The 24,672-nt window shown below is 36.5% G+C and overlaps 2 protein-coding genes across 9 annotated transcripts in view; one reads left to right on the forward strand and one right to left on the reverse strand.

Moving 5' to 3' along the window:
• The window catches only part of LOC121329721 (nesprin-2-like), a 99,938-nt gene extending 96,754 nt beyond the window's left edge, over positions 1–3,184 (forward strand). For all 4 annotated transcript variants that reach the window (XM_041275423.1, XM_041275424.1, XM_041275422.1 and 1 more), the window contains 4 exons: positions 42–233; positions 631–714; positions 1,600–1,649; positions 1,895–3,184. In XM_041275423.1, the coding sequence (XP_041131357.1) occupies positions 42–233; positions 631–714; positions 1,600–1,649; positions 1,895–2,105 (537 nt within the window). In that variant the 3' untranslated portion in view covers positions 2,106–3,184. The remainder of the gene's footprint in view (positions 1–41; positions 234–630; positions 715–1,599; positions 1,650–1,894) is intronic.
• Positions 3,185–7,612: 4,428 nt separating this feature from the next.
• On the reverse strand, positions 7,613–24,041 carry esr2a (estrogen receptor 2a). Of its 5 annotated transcripts, none has more exons than XM_041275429.1 (10): positions 23,935–24,041; positions 18,792–19,272; positions 18,255–18,436; positions 18,008–18,124; positions 17,335–17,628; positions 15,848–15,986; positions 14,719–14,852; positions 10,759–10,942; positions 9,772–10,005; positions 7,613–9,273 (listed from the first exon to the last, which is right to left on the reverse strand). In XM_041275429.1, the coding sequence occupies exons 2-9, from the start codon at positions 19,208–19,210 to the stop codon at positions 9,813–9,815; spliced, it is 1,662 nt and encodes a 553-aa protein (XP_041131363.1). In that variant the 5' UTR covers positions 19,211–19,272; positions 23,935–24,041; the 3' UTR covers positions 7,613–9,273; positions 9,772–9,812. The 5 variants fall into 5 exon arrangements, with proteins under 5 accessions (XP_041131363.1, XP_041131361.1, XP_041131362.1 ...); XM_041275427.1 differs by lacking the exon at positions 23,935–24,041 and adding an exon at positions 23,718–23,928; XM_041275428.1 differs by lacking the exon at positions 23,935–24,041 and adding an exon at positions 23,710–23,928.
• Positions 24,042–24,672: the final 631 nt, after the last annotated feature.

Raw genomic sequence — 24,672 nt, forward strand, 5'->3', positions numbered from 1 at the left:
ACCCTTGAGCTTTATTACTGATGTAGTTTTTACTTTTACAGCAGCTGGAAGATGACTTGCTGGAAAAGCAGTTGCAGGTCAGTTCTCTGCAGGAGATCTCTACCCATCTTTTGGTAAAAGCCGATGAGGAAGACCACATAGAAGCCAAAGAAAAAGTGCATGTCATTGAAAACAAGCTGAAGCTGCTCCTGCGGGAGGTTTCTTGGGATATGCAGACGATTCAGAAGAAACTGGTGAGTGTTACCATGGTGACCACTTCAGAGCAACACCCACACACACTTGTATCACTGCTGGTGCAGTTCTGGTTTTGTGATTAAAATTATAAAATGTTGGTACCTGTAGTGCAAAATGTAATTCTGCAAATGTAATTTAATGTAAGTGTAATCTAATAATTATACCAGTACTACTTTTAGTATTACTACATCCTCTAGTTACCAGAAAAGTGCAGAAAATTGACAATTTCACTGTGTTTACCATATGTATGATTTTAAATGGTGATTATCAATTGCTAGGCTTCGGTCGTGTTAAATACATACTCACCAGTGATCCGGACAGTCATTTCAATAGCAGTATTTTAATGTCTGTTGATTTGATTGTTGATTGATTTTGTGTCATGGCTGCACTTTTTAGGATACATGCTCTTCCTTTGCATCTCTGGATGAAGTAGACCGCAGCGATACTGCAATGACCAGCACTCCACCTTCCCAAATCAAGGTAATATTATCTAAACCAAAATGGTTTAATCATATAGCACTCCTGGTATTGTGCAAATTGAAATAGAAATAGCATTTCAAGACACAGCTTAAGAAAAAAGCTGAATACCATCCAAGCTTTTTGATAAAAGCAGTCTAAATCTACAATCTAAATCGACAACGACTGTAGTACAAACTACTAATATATCAGAATAATGGTTTGACTACTAATGTATCAGAATAATGGTTTGACTACTAATGTATCAGAATAATGGTTAAAGTTATTCAGTTTTAACAGCGCCACCAAGTGGGTTAAGATTGTAATGGTATGGAGTGGAAGTGAGGAAGGATGTTGTTAATAAAGTTTAAGTATACAGCATACAGTGATCCATGTGAGTGTTTGAGCCAGAACAACATCTACATATAAAACAATGACCAACATGCTGTTCAGCACCCACATAAAGCTGAATCATGCAAACCATCAGATGTTGGGTTTTTTTTTGTTTGTTTGGTTTATTATGTTTCTTGAATTGGGAATTGTCATTTTTGAATCAGAAATGCAGTCATCATTCCTCGATGTTTGGCAATACATGTCTAGTTAGTCCAAGACAATTTCATTTAATGTTACAATTGGATGGTTCATAATATATATATATATATAAAATGTAAAATTTCAGTTTACACAAGTTGGAGTTGAACTGGTGGAATTTTAGTGGATTAAAGAGTAAAGGTGAAGCAATAATAAATTCTTGTGAAGTGCAGTCGTTAATCTTAGTTGCAGTGCACTCTGAACTCAGTTCTCTGCCAATTAGTAATAACAGGTGTGTGACCACTAATTGGCCCATTTTTGCTTTTAACATCAAGTGTAGTAACTCAGTAGCAAGGTATAATTGATTTATTTTTACAGGAGGCAAGTGAGGAAACAATAACAGCAACCAAGGCCTCCACGAATACCAGGTAAATGTTTAGTTTTAATATCTTTATTTTGTAGCATTCACGGCTTTATGCAGTGCTGTAGCAAAACAAAATTATATGTTTGCTCTACCAAAATTTTAACTGGGCTTGGAGTTTTGCTCTATGTCTAGCAGACATACTGACATGGTCGCTGCTGGTGGTTTATTATAATTGAGTTCAACCCTACAGTATACTCGCTAGACAGTTTACTTGCCACTCTAATGCTCCTCTTTGTTTTCTCGTTGCAGGACTGGGAGACGGGAGTCCTCCCCGCCACGCTCCTTCTTTTACCGTGTGCTGCGGGCGGCCTTCCCCCTCCAGGTACTCTTCCTCCTTCTCCTGGTACTCGCCTGCATGGTGCCACTCACTGAGGAAGACTACAGCTGTGCCCTGTCAAACAACTTTGCAAGGTCCTTCTACCCCATGCTGAGATACACCAACGGACCCCCCCCCACATGAGGGGGAAAGCGTCTGGAAAATGACGTCACAAAGCACCTTGGATTCCCACACTGCTGAAAACACTGTAAACAGTGATTACTGTACCATATACCCTCAGTATGGAATCAGTCACTCTTAAAAGAGTACACAGAGTCCTTCAGCTGCTGAAAAGTAGCCTCTCACACATATGTATTGAGCTTAGGAATACAGCCTATATTTAAAAAGAATTGTACATAACTGCATATTCACGATTCAATGAATGTCAGTGTTTTAAGTTTACTTTAAAGTATTCTAAGAAATTGTCTCATTGTTTAATATTTGGGAGTGATGCTTGATTTAAGATGTCCTCCAAAGGCTGTATGGAGATTAACAGAAATGTACATTAAAAAAATAAAAAATATCCAAAGTATTTTTTAAAGTTCACAGAAGCCCCTATTTACTGTATACCAACATGGACATGCACTATATTTAAATCTACAATGGAATGTGTAAAGCAAAGAAATTACATTGTTTTAAATACTGGGGGGAGGTCTTTTCAGAAAAGGCTTTATTAATGAAAGTAGCTGGTATGTGTCCAGGGCAGTTTTAATTTATTATTACCCAGTGACTGACACTTTTCAACACCCTCCTTCAGCAGGTTCTGGTCCGTGTTAAAGAAACGATGTATCTATCACCGTTGGTTGAATTGTTTTTAACTTGATGGAACCAAGAATACAAAAGCTTAAGGCCTAATAATGGAACATGTGCATTTCTGTCACAGTTCGCTGAAGAGTCTCTAGTTTTAGTTTCTACAAGTATTTGTTTCCAGTCTATTTTTGCATGAGGTCTCATATACTGTACCCATTTCTGCCATTCACTGGGTTTTAGTTTAAAGACAACATGTAATAATAATGTATGCTAAATGCTGAATGTTGTATGGTGTTTTGGAAATTGTGTTATCATGTGTGACAACTACTGTAATGAGGTGGGGGTCAGGGACAAATAGAAAGCAATGGTGTGTACAGTATTTGATTATATTTTAAAGAAGCTATTTATGGGATGTACAATGTAAACCTCTTTACTGTCAATAAACCAGCTTATGGCCATGTTCGTCAAACTAACATAAATGCTGTCTGTCTCGGATGGAGAAGGGTGTTTATTCTAGATTTTAGAACTGCCTGCTGCTTGTTGCCACGTCTTGGGTTAAAGATGTATGTTTCACAGATAGTTGACATTGTTTCTTCTACTTTCTGATGGTTTATGTCCTTCAGACAAATGACAAATGATTTTTATCCTAGAAAGGACACCAAGAAATAATCATGGAAGCAATATGATATGGGGTTCATACCAGTTTCCCATGTCTGTGTATTACTGATCTACCCTTACTGTGGTGTTTCTATGGAGCTGACATACACACCTGCCTGAGAGATTCAATGCTATTTGATACCCCAAATCATGAACCAAATCATTTTACCTCCGGTGTTTTATTCATTAATTACCTCTTTGTGCGTTTTTGTACATGTTCCTCGTTTTCTCATTTTAATGCTGAAATGCATTTCAGCATGTTTATGTAACTGCAGCTAAAAGTATACAAACAGTAGATGAGCTGAATTATGATGTTCAAGCTTGGCATTGCCATCAGTTCTGGGTCTTTCATCAACTTTTTCTTTAAACCAGATTCAGTAACACTTGCACTAGATGTCCTGAATGTTCCTCACTGAGAAAGGCTACAACTGCACTCTGTCAAACAGCTTTGCAAGCAGGTCCTTCTATCCCAATGAACCGCTCCTCCCTCCTACATAGAGCAACTGTATGATGGTGTCACAAAGCACCTTGGATTGTTGCACTGATGAAAACTATATCAACAGCGTTTATTGTACAATATACCCAGCTGCTGAAAATTGTTTTAATTACAATAGCCTCTCACACATATACATTGTCCTTTGGAAGACGGTCTGTATGTTGTACATAGTGGTGTATTCATGATTCAATGTTTATTCAAGTATCGTTAGGATTAGGATTCTTATACTGCCTATTTAGAAACAGTTTTAGACCCTTTAGCCTGAACTAAAATATTTAAAACCAGGCATTCACTCAACATTGCAGTGTTCTATAGTTTTGTGCCGGAAATAAGTAGTCAGTGTGTTCCAGGTATAAGGTAGGGCATGAACACGTCTGACTGTCTTTAATGGTGTCTGTAGGTAAATGACAAATTATGTCTGCCCTCAAACTTCTGTCTATATTTCAATTTGCACTTCATACAGTATGTCTCTTTGGTGATACGATAATGTATCAACCCTAAAACAAGATGAAACTAGATGCAGTAAAATGATCTTGTATTCACAATGGAAGCAGGTTTATGTGAGCTCTTCCTTTCGGCTAAGCATTTAATTTATATCTAGTGATGAATAGTAAATTATTTTTTTGGCAAGCAATAGAACATTTAAAAATAGATAAAGCCTGTATTTAATTAGGTCAGTCTGCAAAAGCTATACACTGTCTATTGATACATGTATATTAAGTATATATATATATATAAAAAAATTGGAATCTAACCATACTTTGTTCTGGCAAAAGAAAAAAACAAACATTGTAACACATGAATTTACCCTTTAACACTTAAGGGGTGTCACTATTCAATAATGCACTTATGAAGTTATTTTCTGATTAAGCAGTGTTGACAGCACTTTATATGAGTTATGCAATGCAATAGGTCCCCTATGTATAAGGCAGGCCCTGGTATTGATGTGATACAGCCATCTGAAATGTCTTTGTTTAAAATGGCTTGTATCGGACCGTGGCCTCTTGAGTTTGTATCAGCTTGTACAGCACCCTATACAATATTCTCTTTATATAACTAAGCTGGGACAAATAAGAGAAGAAAAAAAAAAACAGAATCCGTTTTCAAGCTTGTTTATTTGGCATTTATAACACAGACATGACAGCTGATTTTTTTTTTTTTTTTTTTTTTTGCATTTGGTTTACAGTTACAAAAGCATCTGATAAAAGGCACCAATTACATTATTGTTAGTTGTAAACATTGCATGTACTTTACAATAAATGTCAGTTCTTGATCGTGTGCCCTTTTATGCCCATTCCCGTTGCTGAATTATACTAAAGGTGCATCTTTATGTGTAAAATACTGGGACACTCTCAACTGTACAGTATCTTCCAGGAATGGGCTAATTTCGATTTATAGGCATCATGCTGGTGTTTGTTAAATTTGCAAGTCCTCTGCAGGGAAAAAGGATTAGAGAGTGTGAATCTTGGCAACTTTGTCACAGTTGTGAAGATTGGAACAGTGAAGCCACTGCTTATTCAGAAACATTTAGATGACATTTTGGTGCAAACCAATGGGCTGCATACTATATGTAGCTACAGCAAAATGTGTATTATAGCTACCTAAAGTAAGTGGCCCCCTACTCTTATTGGCCAGTAATACAAAATACAGTATGAATGATGAGAAAGAGTCACCGTGAGCAGTCATCCATCTGCAGTAGCTACAAATGAGGTTCCTAGTTTATTCAGGTATATTGTATTTATATCATTCAAGCCAAACATGCAAATTAACAATGTCCAATTTAGGTTAGATGATACTGTATACAGATGTGTTTGTAATAAACACATATTGTATTGTATTTTATTAATTTAATGATAACATCTTAACAATATGAATATTCAAGTATATATTAATATATATGAAGTGTCTATAACTCTAGCTATTTGGTTAGCGACCAACAAAAATGGATAGTTAGTCTTTATAAAACAAAAGTAGTAAAAAGCTTGTTGAAAGTGAAGCACGTTTAGCATTAGATACAAAAGCAGTTTCAGCTGTCTGAAACGAGACAGATTAAAGAAGGATTACTTGGCAGTCCCCTATCTCCCGTGTTAAAATGCTACAAGGACTTCTTTATCATGTTTTTGAGAACTCTATGCTCAAGAAATGAGCGGGGCAGGGGAACATGCTTGGATGCATGTCATAGTTTTGCTTTTGGCACCAAAACTTATTGATGCAATGAAAGTATGCAAAAGCACTTAACTGCACTTCATGTACAGGGTAGCAGCTGGCTAAATTTCTATACATTGAAACCTGAATGAACCGGTCAGCTGGTCTGAACAAGCGCAGCTGCTTAGACATGTCGATGCTTATCCAAGCTGCCTTTGTCATTCTCTCAATGTGTTTTGAGAGCAAGAGGCTGCTAAAATCAGCTGACCCTAACTGCAGGTTTTCACAGGATAACATTAAAGCACCAGCGTAACGTATTTAGTGACTAGAGATACAAGTTGTTATAAGTGCTTGACAACATTGCCAGAGATAATCAAAATGATGCAATCCAACAGAGGACAATGCCTGTCACTGGCTTCGCAAAGCTCCTAGCAATGCATTCGTCAGCTAGTGCAATCAAATTACCCAGCGGCTGTCTTGAATATTATTCTTAGAACGGATGGTCTTGTATTTTTGAAAACTGGAAATAGTATTCCTGTGCCTGTTTACTGGCCTCCATGTGTAATTAACAACTGTTGTAATAATTGGTTTCCTTTTCTACATTGCATAAAACCCAAGTCCACATAAACTAACAAGCTAGAAAAAAAAAACAAAAAATCTCCATATACTGTTCCTGGTATCTCTCTTAATTTAGAGCATATTGTCTTATTCAGTTTGGTCTTTGGCAAGTAAATCAAGACATTGAAACACAGCAGTCTTTCTGTCAGAAAATATCTTTATATGTCAACACCACAATGCGTTTTTTTTTTTTTTTTTTTTTTAAATGTAGCTGTCATCTATATAAATCATGCTCAAGCAGGTGTTTGATATATTTTCTCATTCCAGAAAATCATGTGACCTGTCAATTGTGTAGTACCGTATAAAGCCAGAGAAGCCAAAATAATGACTCCCACTCCTGTCTTGAATGAGGAAACCACATGTGAGCTTTTCAGTCTACAGCAATTTGAACACAGAAGAAACATATTTATTTCCATTGTCTTTGTTATTACATACATCTAGAACAACTGAAGCAAAGCAAATCAATGTTAGACGCTGTCCAGATAGGTTCGGTTTTCATCAGTTGATTGCGTGATAAAAATAAATAACTAGGTTTAACTGACTAAAAGTGAAAAAGGAGAACATTAAACACCCATTTATTCTTATTACATGCACTTTATACCACCTGGGACTGTACACGAAGATACCCCCGGAAAATAATAATACTAAAATACTGGGTTTGAAAAGTAAATAGAAATTGCTGAAGCACATTTGCATTTTCAGAATTTCAGCCAGCGCAAAGCTCTATTTAAACCTTACATTTTTAGGTTGTATACACTACACTATAGGAACAGTAGACTTTTAAAAGTAGAAAAGGTTCAAACAAATACAACCAACCACTGACACATTTTTCTTTGATATGTTGTTTTAGCAAACACACAAGCCCAAATAAGAAACACTGATGTCTAAACAGGATACAATAATAATAATAATAATAATAATAATAATAATAATAATAATAATAATAATCTTTATTTTTATATAGCGGCTTTCATAGTGGATCACCATCACAAAGCAGATCACCATTGTAAAGCAAGATAATTAAAAAACATTCCCATTTTTTAAAAAGGAACAAAAACACCCAATATTCCAGTGCTTTAGAAGTCTACCTGGAGGGTACAGTCTAGCTATGAAAAGACATTTTCAAGGCAGTTACAATAAAATGTCTATTTACCAATATATCAATGCAATGTAAATTCAAAATACATCTGTGTGGCCTGTTTTATTCCTGTATTTTAAAATGTAATTTGAATATGACTAAGATCTGTATCACTGTCAAGGGCAGATACTGCTGACAAACAGCCTTGTTTGTCTACAAGGCTACTAGTCTACTAGTTACTAGTCTAGCAACAAATGCATTCTACCCTGACCTCTGTCTTAACTGTCTCAGCAGAAAATTGCATATTTGGTTTACAGATGATAAAAGAACTACATAGGATATGGTAAAAATGTACTGCACCTAGGCACAGCATGACTTCAATATCCCATACACATTGTATTAAGAGCAGCCTGATAAACAGCAACTGGCTTATATCAGCATTCCTGGGATTAAACAAGCCTTCTGAGTCACCAGTTTACACATGGGGCTAACAATAACTATCGTTCAAGAGACTTGTTTATTTAATGATCAATGTAACGGTTGACCATAATGGCTGCCTGATCCTCGACAATGATAACTTGCACACGCAACAGTCTGCCTGTCTATTTGTCTATATGTCTATATGCTGGTAGTGCCTGTCTGAGGTCCAGCAGAATATATAAGGAGTACTTGACTCTTGAACCCATGGCCATTCCTTTACATCTCTGCTAGACACATTAGGAATTTTCAGTGTAACAGTTCCTTTCAAGCGTTTTTGTTTTATGAAAACAATTCTGCAAACCTCATGAAGATATGGCTGGTTATTATAGTCAAGCTGATGTCTAGCTTAAAGGGGCAATAAAACCAGGATAGTTTTTATTATTATTAGTTATTTATTTAATTATTTAACATTTTGATTTGCCAAGTTACAGCAAAACAAAAAGGGTGATGTGGGATAGGATGTTATGCAAGATCATAGAAAATGTAATAATTTTGCATAATCATTAATAGATATATTTTATTTTTTTGTGGCAAAATTGGTCATATAAAGAATAAAATACTTCTTCTGAGAAGCGGGTTGCTTCAGATAAGCCACCATGTATAATGCATCCTATTTAATTAGTATGAAGTATTGCATTCTGTTGCTAGTACAGTGACTATCTGAGTAATCTCCACTTACAGTAGGCACCGATATTTTCAGTTTCTATCCTACCATTAATAAAGGAGATAAAACAGATGCTACCATATTTATATTTGCATTAGACTTTTTCATAATGGTCACTTCGGCTCATAAATACCATGGCTGACAAGGTAAGCTTTACTGAATTACAATCACAGTATGTGCATCAATACATATGGGAGCCTTTGATGGTGGTCCTCATTCTTGAAAACGAATATATCCTCTGGTTCAATTTCAAAGTCTGAAGCTGCTTTTATATAAGGGAGATCAAAGGGAAGTGCATCTGATCTGAGACTTAAACCCAGATAACTTTGGCAGAGGTCTGTGTTCCTTAAACAACCCAACAGTAAAAAGAATGCATGAATTCATAGTGACAGGGGAGGGGTCTGGTCCGACGTGCAGGATGTGTCTGGAAGAAAGAACATAAATTCAGTCATGCGACAGAATATTTATTAAAACACACTAGGCAACATTACTACATTCTTTGGCCTCGCCTTCTTAAGTACCCCTGCTCATAAATTAGCTTGCACATAAGTGAAGAGGTTAACCATAGGGAAGCCATGGGCAGGGGGGCAGGATAGCTGCCCTTCCCCATTAAAAGCAGGTGGAGGCTGGGGAGGAGGAGGCGTAATGGATTGAGGTAAGATATAAATCCTTTTGTTGCCGATCACTGGACGTATTGTTTATCGAAGGACAAATAAGATACTAGCTGTTCAATTGATGATTTAATCTGGTATTGGAATCACCGTCAACAATATGCTTGATGTTTCTGTGATTTGATCTTGGGTTAAAGTGAGTTCCGTACCAGAACCGCTGCTAATCAGGGAGAATCAATAATGTTCCTTATCTGCACTGACAGATGGTTAGGTTTCCCAACATTGTTATTGTTTTATTAATTGATACTTACATCCTTCCATTGCATGTTTGGCACTTGGGCAGGGCTGCTACCTAGCAAAATACTTCTGGCTTTGAACAGGTGACGGGCTCCTTGGTTTGTTCCTCTGGGCTGCATTCTGATGTCCTGATGACTGATATTCTGGGGAAGTGCAGAGAGTAGGCGTGCAGCATCTCCAGCAACAATTCACGGAAAGGCACTACACTTTTAGACTTTATGCTGTAGAGGTGCTCAATACCTTTGTTACTAGGAACACAACAGAATATTATGTCATTTTTACATCTTTTATATATTTACAGCATGGAATAAAATTATTACTTGATGTATATGCATGTGGCATAACAGTAACTGCATTTACCAACACATGACAATGACATGCTTTATGAATTTAAACACTGGCTGTTTTAAATGAAAATAACACATAATATTTCAATGCACAATGTACACTCTTACTACAATCCCATTCTAGCTTTTAGACTGAAGCCCAGAGCACTACCTGCTCATAGCTAAAAGGTTCTCTGCACTTCTGTGGTCACATTTTGTCTAGGAAGGGGGAACAGGTTTATATATTTGTGGGGAAGATTTGAGCCTGCTTTTGTGGTAGCATTTCACTTCATTAAGATACATTAAAATTACTTAGTTGACCGAGTGATGTAATATCTAGAAATACTGAGAATTAGAAGGCCAGTAGTTAAGCAGAAATTTCATGCAGAAGCTGCTCTCCAAATGTTCTAGCACAGCGCAGCAAGCCTTAGCTTAGGGCTTGTCGAATGGAAAAACATTATTTCAATTAAGATATTTTTAACGGCTAAAAACAAGTTGCAAAAATCAGAACAGGAAACGCATACCACAGTCAAGCGATAGGGATGCTTTATGATATATTTTAATTTGTTATGATAAAACTGCCAGATGAGCACAACCTACTGTATGCTAGTAAGTTTAAATGGACTGCCCAAAAGTTGTGCTCATCTCTGCGGCTATAGGAGCTGAATGTCTTACCTTGCATGTCTGATGTGGGAGAGCAGCATCAGGATGTTAGCCAGGCGTGCTGACTGCTGCTGAAAAGAGAGTCCCTTCTTCGAAATAACCCAGACTAAAGCATCAGTGACTGCATCCAGAAGTTTAAGCAGCTTATCTCTACTTTCAATTTCTTCTGGCTTCTCTGAGGGACTGGGGAACATAGCTGAATGGACAACCACACATTATATTAAAAACTCAGCCATTACAGCCTTTATCTTTAAAGCACAATAATGGTAGACTTCCAGAGCCAATGCGTAAGATGACCATTCTTAAACGATGCCATGTTTTTACTTCAAGGCGTCATTACTTTTGAGACTGTAACTCATGAAACATGTCATTTATGTAGCTTAGTGTTGGATAGGGAAAAAACAGAAAACCGATCACCTACTGTGCTCAATGTTGCACGTGATTTGCAAAAGGGAGATGCAGATTTTTTTTTTCATTTTTCTTTTGCATAACGAAATGTTAGGTTCAGCCCCACGACACATAATATATCAAAGATTACATTTTTGTCCAACCCCTAGAATCACTTTTTTAAGTTCATAAAAGTGGTTATTTGAACATATAAGCATATTTAATAAGGGCTGCTCATCTCATAAGAATATTGCTACAGTACACCCTCGGTACAACGGCCTTCAGACTGACTAACCTTGACAAAATGAACACTACTGAACACAAAATATTCACTTGCTGCTGTATTGTACATCAGCTTACAATAAAAAGTGGCAGAGCCTATAATAAAGCTAATTAAGGTGCCAATAAATCAATATTTGCAGAACAAACCACTTCAGAGTTGTGATTCTTCTATTCAGGTAGTATGAATTATTTTATGATATATATATATATATATATATATATATATATATATATATATATATATATATATATATATAATATATATATATAAAATTAAAATTACACAATTAAACTATCATCCCTGTATGATCCATGTATTCAAAGATAAATAATAATTCAAGAGTTGGACTGACAATTTCTACTTCTTTTTTTTTTATATATATCATGGTCAGCGACTATTAAACATTTACAATGCTGTCTAGTCTTTGTACTGGCCTGTATCATTTACCATTCACAGCCAAGTAGAACAAAGCTTCTGTGTTGATGGCCCTGTTCACAAAGCTTTAACCTGCTAGACTGTTTTTCAGTGTTTTGTAAGCTTATTCAAACACCTGCATCTTAAATCTAGGGGAATTATAGACACATGTTCTGGTTTATTAAAATATCAAGGCTCTACGTCACTGACATTGGAAAAGGCTACTTGGAGTAGAAAGTTTTAAACCCTACCTTTTAACCCAGTGGTGCTGAGTCAGTTTCAGCCTTCCTGCTGCCTGATAACCCACTTTTCACACTGTGCAGCTAATCTTCTCATCTTATTTTCACATGGTTATGTTATCTTTACTGGCCCACGGATTGCATCCCCTTTCCACTGAAAACCACGTGTGACCTCAGATGATATTTTATTCCTGGGCAATGCTAACTAAGCACTGCAATTCTATCCACTCCCAGAGATGGACTGTTGTTCTCTGAGCTATAGAGGAAGAGAAGCTGTTATCGCTACCACTACTGACAGCAAGGTCTCACTAAGATCACCTTGGAGTTCACACGTTGACACTGATGTATTGTAATTTTGCATTGAAATTGTATATGTTCTTATCTGATTTGATTGGGTTTCATAGTGCTCTTCTAAAAACACACTAAAACACTGTCTGTGTTCTTGATTCTGCCCTCTTATAATCGCCACCTTGCTTTCATTCTGTTTCTAGCTTTATATCATGATATATGTGTTCTTGCAGTGCCTGCAATGTTTAGCGCACTATTAAAAAAACAGTATTCAGTATTCATTTGATAAATTGCCTATTGCAAAAGCCCCTTAACAGTGCAAAGCGATGGGCCCTATTCACAAAACTTTAAAGAATGCTTTTTTTTTTAAAGCATATTTTTGACTAATTTAACCCTTTGCTGCCCAGTGTCCAATCCTTTTGACATTGAGCAAACAGGCATTGAACAGGTGTTCAATGGGCAGTAAAGTGTTAATAACGTTTGCAGTTCATGAAACTATCTTCAACTGTTTTTAGAGATGGTTATATGATTATTCAGATTTTTCAAAGCACTGCTAAACTTTTAATGTTTATAAACACTATTAAAAAAAACAGCCCTTAAAGACCTTACATTTCAATAGTATGCAAATTCTGATATATTGCAGGCCCACAATGGCAGTACTTCCATCCACTGATGTGAAGATTAAACTGTACTGCAGAACATGCCATCTTGTGACGGTTCACCACCACTGCCACCTACTGTATATTCAGCACTGCACCAACACCATAAACAAGAACAGTGGAAAGATGTGCATGTATGATAATGAAATGTGTCTGGATGTTCACTATACGTATACACTTGTACCTGATTTACTAGTATGCATGCATAGTTGGACCAACACCATAGAAAACCTGCCATTACATTGTCAATATGGGCAGCATTGAACCAAACAGGATGAAAATTGATATCAGACCAACTGTAGACTGTACATAAACAGAATGCATAACAAGCATTGCAGGGTTTTCAAAGTGATTGCAACTGAGAAAAGTTTTTGGGTGGTTTCACAAACCTGTCATACCTTCCCTTTCATTGACATTGCTCTATCAGTTTCTTGAACTGCCACTGTTACTTTACAATCTGTAATTACCAGTATGTTAGAAACATCTTTCATTCATTATCTTTCCTAGATATAAAACTTCATTCCACTAATTTTAAATGCAATTTTGTTTTTAACGTTGTCATTTAAGCCTTAAACCTGTCAAGCTTTTGTCTTTTGCTTTTTTTCACTGCAGCACTGCAATTTATTGTGACTGATTTTAATTTACTCAGCTAAGCAGCTGCTTTTACGTGAATGATGCAATGGGAACAATGTGTGGTTCTCATTGCTGTACGTGACTTAAACTAGAACATACTGTTCCTGCAGTTCTCCTTTATACAAAGGATGCTCTTTTCCTTCCCTTCAATACCTGCCTTTCTGCTGTCATAACGTTTTTTTTTCCCCAGACAAAAAATAAGTGAACATCCACCTTCTTGGTAATGCAAAACATTTTGCTTCTCAATTTAAACAACAATATAATCCCTGACATGTTTAGAAAGAACAATACAGTTCAAAAATCCCATGTCACCCCTGGCAGTAACATTTTAATTGCATATTACCCATTATTTGTTATATTCATTTCTCATGAGCTCTGTAGTATATTTGATACATGAATGCTACATTGGAAAGCCAAGAGATCAATGAAATATTAATTGCTTACACTGCCCCTAGAAGTACCTACAGAAAACCCAAGCGAACACGGGGAGAACATGCAAACTTCACACAGACAGACCCCTGCGGCCGAATCGAACCCAGGACCCTGGCGCTGTGAGGCAGCAGTGCTAACCACCGCGCCACCCCTGAAAATACAGCACTGTGCAAATGTATTAAAACATCCCCTTGTTTCTGTAGTTCTGATTTGTGCATATGAAATCAAACCACTAAGTGAAACTCTCTGAAAATTGACAAAATAGGCAAATGAGTGATTATCTAATTTAATAGGCCACATATGCAATTCATTTTAAAATTGTAAGACAAAGGGAACACATAACCACAAATGGTAAAATGCACGAGACTTTTCAGAAATGGTTTAAGATGCCTAATTAAAGCACAAAGTGGTCGAACGTTTTCACACACGAGTGCCTGTTTTTTCTGTATCACTGATTACTGACTGAAAATAAAAATGTGCATGCATGTAGGCATATATAAAAATATAAGGGAGAAATCTTGAGATGTTGTTATAATAAATGAAACTAATAAAACCAAATGCACAAAACAGAAATGTTCGGACATGTTTTGAAAAGGTTAGTCTGCTTTCTTTTCACATTGCACTTCCTCTGACTTACTGGAGTTGAGGAGGACCATGACCTTGAGGCAGAGATACTCCTCTTGCTGCAGATTCAGCTCTCGAAACCTTGAAATTGTAGCCAGAAGCATGTCGAAAAGCTCCAGCAACCCTTCCACGCAGTTCCCTTCGTCCCTGAAAAGAATGCATTCAGAAACAAGGAAGCTGTTAAAGATACTGAACGTAAGCATACACTTTTTTTTTTTTTAACATATCTCTTCATCAGACACACCCTTACTTTGCTTTTGCATGTTATGATCTTCCAGCTAAAGTAATTAGATTTATTAATTTATGGTAAATTCTACAGACATATTTAAGAGCAGGGAGGAGGATTTTGTTCACTTTCCCGTAAAAACCTAGATACTTTATCTCATATTACTAAGTCTAAGGAAAATGCGCTATTACACACCAAGAACAGCTAAGCTTATATTACACAGTTAATTGGTTTATGGAGTTTTAAAGTCAGCTACACTGGTTCACATCAACTGTTGTTTTGAAGCCAAAAAAACAATCACAAAATATGTTACCTGTTGCTTGGTGAACCATTTATTATTTAATGTGACATGCAGTATAGTCAGTCTACCTTCCAACAAATATTGGCATACAATTTTGAGCCTGTTCCTTGTGAAACAGCAGTAATGTGAGTAGGGTTGGCTATGGAAGTATGAGTGTCTTCTGTCTACACAAGTATGTGCGCTGCATGTCACCAAGATCTATTGATCTACTAACTCACTTACAGGAGACCACATTTTTAAGAAAGAACACGCTGAAACAACAGTGAATGGATCAACAACATTTTGGCAGTCCACTAGCGTGCTTGTAAACATATTTTCCCAGAACATTTGTGCACCTTAAATGGACATGAAGTATAAAATGCAGAATAGCTGAGATAATATTAGTAGTCCAATCCAACCCTCCTTGTACACAGAAATCTTGTAATTAGGTTAGATACCCTTCCTCTAACAGCCAATATACCCCAGGAGAGCCCGATAAACCTTCAAAAAAGAATAATAATCAGACACCTATCAATCTAAAGCAGTCACAAATATTCACTCTCTGGTAACAGGTTTCACCATATTTATTTTTCTGTGAAACATAAAATGTATTTTTAAGCAATGAAATGGAATTACCTTTTCAAAATAAGGTCAGTTGCAAAGACGAGATTCCCTGGATGATTAACAGATCTCCACATCAGCCCTACCATCAGCACCTCTAACCAGCAGCACTCCAATAGGCGTACCTGGTCATACACACTGAACTCCATAAACCCTACAAAAAAAAAAAAACTTTTTAAATAATTCAGAAAAAATCATTTTCTATTCATCAGCAAATGTGAAAATTGTGTGACAAGCTTGCACTGGAACTTCTTAAGGTGTGAGAGAGCAGTATAGTCTCATTTCTAAATCAGTGTATAAAGCTGTCTGCTTCAAACTGTATAATGGCACTGTGATGTGAAATAGTGGGGCTCGTTTCCTAACCTGTGACTCAGCCAGTCTTCTGTTCCTACCTTGGCGACTATTTTGATATATATCTAAAATTGTTCATTCAGTTTTTCCTTCGTAACGGTACAGTACATTATAATCGTAATATTAAATACAATATTGTTATTGGCTCTGTAACATTGAATTAAAATGTATTGTCATCATGAAAATGCTTTAGACAATTTGAAACGCTGAACCACAAACAAACTCATAGCCATGAAACTTGATCAAGAGCCACCGCAGCGGACAGTTATTCGTGGTTTGTAATTTTAATACACCCATCAGCAAATCTTTATATGTGAATTATACTTACCTGTCATTTTTCAATGCTAGAAGTGTATTACTGATTGAAGACAGGAGACATCGCACATTTCAGTCAGCCTATTTTAATGTTCACTTATACTCTTTAGATGGCATATATTGTAAAGGTGAAAAAGAAATGAACAATAAACCTATCTAGAAAGTAGAGGTAATCATCTTGCCAAACGCAATAGACCAGACTGTCATCCAATTACCACTTCCCTATTCCAAAAGACAAGTCTAGGCAATTTTCCAATTTACCATGAAAAGAAATATCAGTGAACAAGTTCACCAAGTGAAAATCTTTGGGTGTGTGAAATTTACAAGAGCATTATATTGAATTAGCCAGATGCCATATATTGTTTAAGGAAAAAAAAAGCTGACCTTTGCAAGCTTATAGGTACACATTATGAAGTTTGTTTTCCATTTACAGATTTTTAAAGGAAAAAAAACATTTACAGCAGACAGTAACAGCAAATACATATGAATGGTATTTTTTATTGCAGATATACTACAAGAACAAACACTGTCCATAAAATATAACTACAAACCATATGGGGGTTGCTGAACATACTGTACAGCAGAATGTAATAATAATCTTTATATAGGACCTTTCACAGTGGGCCACCATCACAAACCACTGTGAACTGTGCATTATATGCAGAGTCACTTACAATAGGACATTAATTTAACATCTCATCAGCAGGACGGAGCACAAGGAGGTTAAGCGATTTGCTCGAGGTTTATTTGTATAAAAGTGGTTTGATTTTTAACATATACTGCCCACTGTTTAACATCCACAAAGATCCCACATCCCAAACAGGTCACTTCAGTACCTGGAATTTTTTTGGCCCAGCTGACCATGTGCACGAGTTCCTTGTCTGCAAGGCTGGTTAATGATGTCATCATGGTGGCCTCAGTGAATGGCTTCATGGGATAGCTCATCAAATAAATCTCAGGCGGTTCAGCCTCTAATACTGAAGAAATTAGCATTTCAGGGCTCAGAGAACTGCAGTGAATCCTGCTCGTCTGCAGTAAGCCACTTTCAATGGTTTTGTTGGGCTGCACTTGGCCTTGAGAAAGACGCCTGTGTCGTACAATGCGACAATTAGAACGCTCTCTTCTTGTACCTGGTCAAAAGAAACGAGACTGCAATAACAACATTTCCTCAATACTTAACTAGTGAGTATTACATGGTTATTATACAGAATTAAATCCAGGGCAAATACAACAGAGTTTATAAAGCACTTCACTGCTGTAGTGAAGGATTGGGTGCACTGTGAAAAACATTTTGCTATACACACACACACACACATAAAGAATCACACAGTTAGAAAAAAAAAAACACTTGTTTACTACCACTCAAATTAGACTCAATGGCCTTTTTTAGGCTGAGCAATGAAGTGCTTTCTTGCTCACATAAACACTTTCCATATTTTCCTTTTTAAATATATCATCACCATCAACTGTTGGCAAATAATTTATAACGATTTCAAACAGTTAACCCACCACATTTCATCATTCCAACTTCATAGCACTTTCTCAGCCGGCATGCTTGGCAGCTTTTCCTCCTGTTCTTGTCTATGGTGCACTGGTTTGTAGCTGGGCAGATATAATCGTTGTGCCCTGAATGCAAGGAAAGGAAAGAAACAGGGCAATGTGCTTTTACTGGACTCTTGTCAAAGTCATCTGAGACATATTTACAGTATCCACTTCTTTCAATAGCATCAGATTTCAGTACTTTGAATAGCTATACCTTGGATGCTCCTTTTAAAGAATGCTTTGCACCCCTCACACGACCAGACCCCGTAGTGATAACCTGAGGCAAAGTCATTGCACACCACGCAATAGTGCATGGCCTGTTTCGAACCCGAGCAGCGTCCAGAAGGGTTGGCCTGATCTTCTGAATTTTCCTTTATTTTTCTGCTGCTTTCGTTGCTGACAGATGAAACACAAACACGGGAACAAAACATATATAGAAAGAATTATAAAAAGCTATTATCTAACTAGAATTATAAATGATCATGCTGCAATCGTTTCCACTCTTCTTTCATCATAATTACACTGGTGTTGATGAGTTAAAAAAAACAAAAAAAACATTATTCAGAGTCTTTTTTTTTCATACAACTTGCTAATCAAGACAAATTCTTCAAATATATTCAATGGGATTTGATTAGTGGTCATGTATATGTGAGTGCATACATTTGATTACAAACAAAAATAGTTATGTGTTGAAATTCACCCAAGTGCTACTTTAAAGGATGAGCTCTTCCAAAAAAAAAAAAACATGTACCTGCTCACTGACAGTATTTGCACTGTTGATCTCTCCTCCTTCCAAGGGCTCCTTGGAGGATCTGTATGCATCTGCTGGCAGTTAAGGGCTAATGAGGAAATATGGCTTGGTGATGGCCAGAATGCAGAGGGGCTCAAACATGGTCTTACTGTCGGGCTGTCCAGAATGCTGCCATTACTGTGCCCACTGTACCCAAGCATCGAAGGGCTATAAAATGCCACTGCTGTGCAATCGTTGTTGCTATCCCTGTACGGGGAAGGGATGCAAACAGCATGTTGCTCCATCATCAATGCAGGCATCGCCCCGCGGTGTGAAATAGGGCAACTGATTCCCGGAGAGCAGGTCTTTCCTGACACTCTGCTTGATCCAACACCTTGTAGCTGCAGCAAGTGGGGTTCTGTATTTGGCAAAGCTGTCATGCTTAAAGCAGGCCCAGGCGTTTTGTTTTGGTTTTGGACTAAATCATTACAGTGGCTTCTTTCTGAAATCACAGAAAAGAGACGTGTGAGCCAAGGAAAGGATAAATGAGCAAAAAGGCAAGATAGGAAGTAGATTTCTCAGGGATCAATCAGTGACAATGGTCCAAGATAGGAAATCAACAGATCAGTTTGAGGAGAAATCATGACAGTGATTTTGACGTATTCAGCAATTTAGTTAACTAGTTATTTTGCCTCATTGAGCCTTAGCACACTTCCAGTAGAGTATAGCGCTTACTGTATGTACCTGACCTGTACTGCCATTGAAGATCACTCGGTATGGTAACTTATGAATGTAGAGAATTCATAAAAACTCTGCAAAGTTACAGTTATTTCTGATTGTGATCAAACACAATTAAAAATGGGCAAGGTGCTTGTAAAAGTCATTGTAGCAGCCAAGCCAACTCTATTAATTCACAATAAAATAAAATATGAAGTCTCACATGACCATAATTAAAGGTAAAGTCTGTTTAATACAAGTGAGAGATGCAAATATTCAGTACTGTAGTTATTTATTGCACCAGTTGATCTTCAACTCTCCACATAAAAAATGAATGTAATGAGGAACGACTACTCATCATTTTAATTATATATTCACGTCACTGACAACACAAGCTTAGCAAAATGCATTTTACAATTGATACTAACATATCTGGGTATACAGATCATTTCATCATTTTCTGTATCATTATGCTCTCATACAAATATCATAGCATACGCCTGTGTTTTGATTTAATTTGCCCAATGTTAATGATAGATCTGCACAGAGAGCAAAAACCTTTCTTGGCTTCTGCTGCTTTCAAACACACAGGCCAAGATACGTGTCTAGAGTGCTTTTCACATTTTAGCAATGAGAAAGACAATATTGTGAAGTATCTGTCATTGAATTTATTATGTTTCTTTTAGTACTTCTAAATTTGGCACTATTGACTTTTTTTTTTTTTTTTTACAGCTGAAAGATGACAGGAAAAGTAGAAGCTTTTCAATGTACAGTACTCAAGGCCAGGGGCTTGTTTGTTACTCAACATATGTTTTCACTACCCTTGCTTATGATGCTTGGAATTAGTGGTGGTCTCTATTGGACATTTTGTCCAAACTCCCACAATACACCACCGGACTGAATGTCAAGGGTTCTTTAGGTCTGGATATTGCTTGCAAAGCTGTGAGAAGATTGTCCCTCATATTCCTCAGCACTGAATTTGTTGTGTTTTTCCGCTGCCAATCATTTCGGCTGCATTTCCTTGGCAACTGTGACTAAATGTGGAAAGCACCTATGCAAGCAAGCAAGCAAGCTATAAATGGCAAGAAGTTTCATAAATGGTAATTGTAAAAATTTTTTAAAAAAAAAAGCATTCTCTGTCTTTACAGCTTCCCCTAGGCTTGTACATCTGGGGATTTTACTACACCAAATAAGCAAGGTATAGTGTTGTCATGTCTATGTATTCTATTGGCAACTGTATTGTTCATTAAATTATGTTCAACTCCATTTTTGAGAAACTCAAAAAAGATGACATTTTGTAATAATTTGGTGAAAGTCTAAAAATAAGCTGTTCTCCAGCATTAACTGCCATTTAATTGTAGAGTGTGAACTCAGTAGGTCTTGATTCAATCAAGCATGTATCTTCTTAAATGCTACTAAACTAAATCCACTAAAATCTTGCAGTTTTTTGTACTAACAATTTACATTTTTAAATTTTATCATATCTAAAAGCCACTGCAGGCTACAATGTATTTATCTGATGATGCTACTTGTGTTCCAGACACTAGTACGCTGTTCTGTTGATTTTATACGTATACATTAGCATGCCAGCTTCTTGTTTAATTGCAGCTGCCCTACTGCATCAAAAAACAACGTTACAGCAAAGCAGAACCCAGGAAGGCAGAACAGCAAAAAGTCACCGTTAAATTTGACTTGGCAATTACAGCATTTTAACAACAATCACATGCAGCTCCATACAAAACAATAGAGTAACTTACCTTATCCTCTTCTAGTCTTTACAGAGCATATCTGTTTTATTGTTTCTTTAGAACAGAAACAAACCTGACCTGTTGGTTGCCCTTTGGACAGAGAACGCCTGTACATGACTTGTTGAGCAAGCATACTGGCAGTAGTCCATTGAACAACAGCCTAAACAAAACAGCTCTGACTCTTCTAATCCAGCAGCTCAGGTGTAACTGGGTTTGTGTTTCATGATTTTAAAAGACAAGTATGAGATTGGGATTCTACATGGCTAACATGAGGTAAACATTGCGCCAGACCGAATCACACGCCACCTAATTTAACCCTACAGTGTTGGGTTGTAGCACACCCCAAAATGATTTCTAGAAATTAATTTAGCATATTGTTATTATTGCACTGAATCTTATGAATTAATAGCAAAAAGGTATTCACCCTCTGAGATATGAAATTAAGCTTTGTGCTTTCTCTTTTTTTTTTACATGTTCATCAAGTCTACAGCAGTGTTTTATAAAAAAAAAAAAGCGTACACTTTTACTTTCAGTGCCCTTTAGAATGCGTGTCTCAACAATGTAGTGATCTTTAAATAAACAGTTACAGAAGCCAAGACCTTGAATGACACAGGCTTAAATGCAGAATTACAAAATTTACTTTTTGATATTCACGGAGGTTGCTGGTTAAGGCATTTATTTATCTTTTACTTGATCTCCAGGAACAAGGGTAAAGGCATCAGTGCCTATCTTTTTTTTTTTTTTGCAAGAATGATATTAGCTGAACATAAAATGGATTAAAAGAATGCACTGCATTGCTATGAAGAGATATAATAAAGGCGCTAATCAACAACAGGCTGTGTTTCCCCATAGAACTTGAACATTGACCTGATAGCCCTATGTCTAGTATGAACATAGAGTAAACAAGAGTGATTATTGTGTATCTTAAAATATATTTAGACAGACTCATTGCACCCCCTGCTCTATTTCAGAGTTCTTGAACTAATTTACATGTCTTTGCTTTATATATATATATATATATATATATATATATATATATATATATATATATATATATATATACAGCTATGGCCAAAAGTTCAGCATCATCCTATGAAACAGACTTTGAAGTTATACCTGTAAAAAGTTGCCAGGATGTTAATAACAATGAAAAGAAAAATTACTGGTAGCAGCACGTGGGGACGTGTCACACTGTATTTTTTCGGAACCCCTCTACTTACTCTTAACATTGCCTTACAACAATATGCAGATTTAAGCTCGTGGAATCTACAATATTTTCAAATGTTTACATGTGAATGTGTCCCCTCATTTAAACAGATGAATAGAATATATAATAATGCTATTGAAGGAGATGCATATGCATGCTTCCTGTGTGTACTGTCCACCAAGGACTCAACATTGGATATGTTATGTTGGCTATAGCGAAATAATACAGTTTGTATTAAAAACAGTGTTTCTAATATACCGCTTCACTCTATATAAGAATGTTAACATGTAAAAGACGAGCAACGTTTATGTACTACAGACCCTGGCTCAACGCAGTGCGATAAAATGCTGTTCGTCTAGGTACATTTTGCGGTGCGTAAACAATGTTGACAAAAGTTGCTAAAGTAAAAAAAAAAAAAAAAAAAAAAAAACGTTTTATTTTTTCTTAAAAAACAAACAACAAAACACAAAACTATACTTCAGCAGGAATCTCTTATCGCTCCAAATCTAACCAAGCTTAACTGGGTTCATGGCCCTGTCTTTCAAACTTCTTAAACGACAGATTTATTACAGCAGTAATTAAATTGGCCATCCCTAAAAGTGAAAAGTATACTGGCAATATTGATGCATGACAAATATACAGAATATTAAAATGTTTGCACAACTACAGTGTACAGCACTGCATCCAAAAAGTGGACTGCAAAAACAACCAAACAGACTGTGGACTCCACTTGAGAAATTAAAATATCTAAATTGTGTTCATATATATTGATATTAGTAAATTATGTCTCAATCCTAAAATTCTAGGTGATGCAAAACGTTCGACCATAGCTGTATATTCAATCGATCTACTGTAAACAAATTCACAATGTGTAACAACTTTACAATTAATGCAGTTGGTGACCAAGAACATCTGTCAAGTTGTAATGTTCACCAAGGCGGTAGTACATTGTTAAAGAACTAAACCGACTCCACTGTCCCAATAATAATAATAATAATAATAATAATAATAATAATAATAATAATAATTATTATTTATTATTATTATTATTATTATTATTATTATTATTATTATTAATAGTAACAGTAGTAGTAGTAGTACTACTATTACTACTTCAGCCCAAAATTAAACATTGCACACGCAAGTTACAAATAACCTTTCAAAATGTTTAAAAGCTGGCAATATCATTAACCAGAACAACGTGATGCACACATTACACAGCTGTGCAAAAAAATAACATAAATGACACGACTAGCACAACACATACATGCAAACCTGTATGTCTCATGGTGACTGGATCATCGTTTTCTCTGTCTCAGGCTGAACTACTACATTTCTGAGGCTCGACTTCTGCAAAACGGCTTATTTCTCGTATTTTTCAAAATACTGTAGCACGCAGCCAAAAAAAAAGTGGAGAACAAGTCCCGAAAAATTAACACACAGTTTTACAAATTGCAGAGACTGGCTATTCTGCAGGTGCCTAGTAATATACCTGCCCGCCTCGTGATGTGCTTGAGTGGTGCGTTAACTGAGCTGCGTCCTGCTGGATGCTGTACAGCGCAATCACTACACGATGGAGGCTGGTAGCTATATAGTATTTCCTTTGCTCAAGCAATGCATACTTAAGAGGGCGGCTGCGACGTCACCACGAACCCCTCCTCCTAAACCACATTTTCCTTTAGCTGTACTTTTGAAACTGTCTGGAGTTCGGAATGAAGTTATACAGGAATTTGATTTTTTTTTTTTTTTTTTTTTAAGCAACAGAAGAGTACACGTCGCACGGAGATGGTGGCAATTAAACTAATACCAGAAATAGCTAGCAATTCAAATTGTAAAATGTATTAAATAAATCATGTCACCTCAGCAATAGTGTTAAGAGGGGTTACAGCCCAGATCATAGGACCAGGATGAATGTGTCAAAGGAACACTGAAGCATTCACACACTGAACTTAGCAGTTCATAAGAGGCCCTTATTAATATTGATAGTCCTATTCATATGTGGAATTACTGTTTTTTTCCTCATGAATTAGTCCTGCAACATGATCTTCCAGCAAGTTATTTTTATTTATTCATTGTATATATTTGTAGGTGCTCCTGCTGCTGCTGCAGTACAGATGAAACACTGTGGAGTCCAAACAGAGAGTTTGGGGTCAGCTGTTATTTGATTCCACTGACATGTACCCATATATAAGGGACAAGATATACAATTTACAAATATAGATATACAGTT

The sequence above is a fragment of the Polyodon spathula genome, chromosome 17, assembly GCF_017654505.1.
Source record: "Polyodon spathula isolate WHYD16114869_AA chromosome 17, ASM1765450v1, whole genome shotgun sequence".
NCBI classification, from domain to species: Eukaryota; Metazoa; Chordata; class Actinopteri; order Acipenseriformes; family Polyodontidae; genus Polyodon; species Polyodon spathula.

Coding starts and splice junctions, on each gene's coding strand:
- esr2a (XM_041275427.1), bottom strand. Junction 18,437..18,791: donor CAAATACTGTCAGTGAGCAG/GTACATGTTTTT, acceptor TTCATCTGTCAG/CAACGAAAGCAGCAGAAAAA. Junction 10,943..14,718: donor CATGGTCCTCCTCAACTCCA/GTAAGTCAGAGG, acceptor TTGTCCATTCAG/CTATGTTCCCCAGTCCCTCA.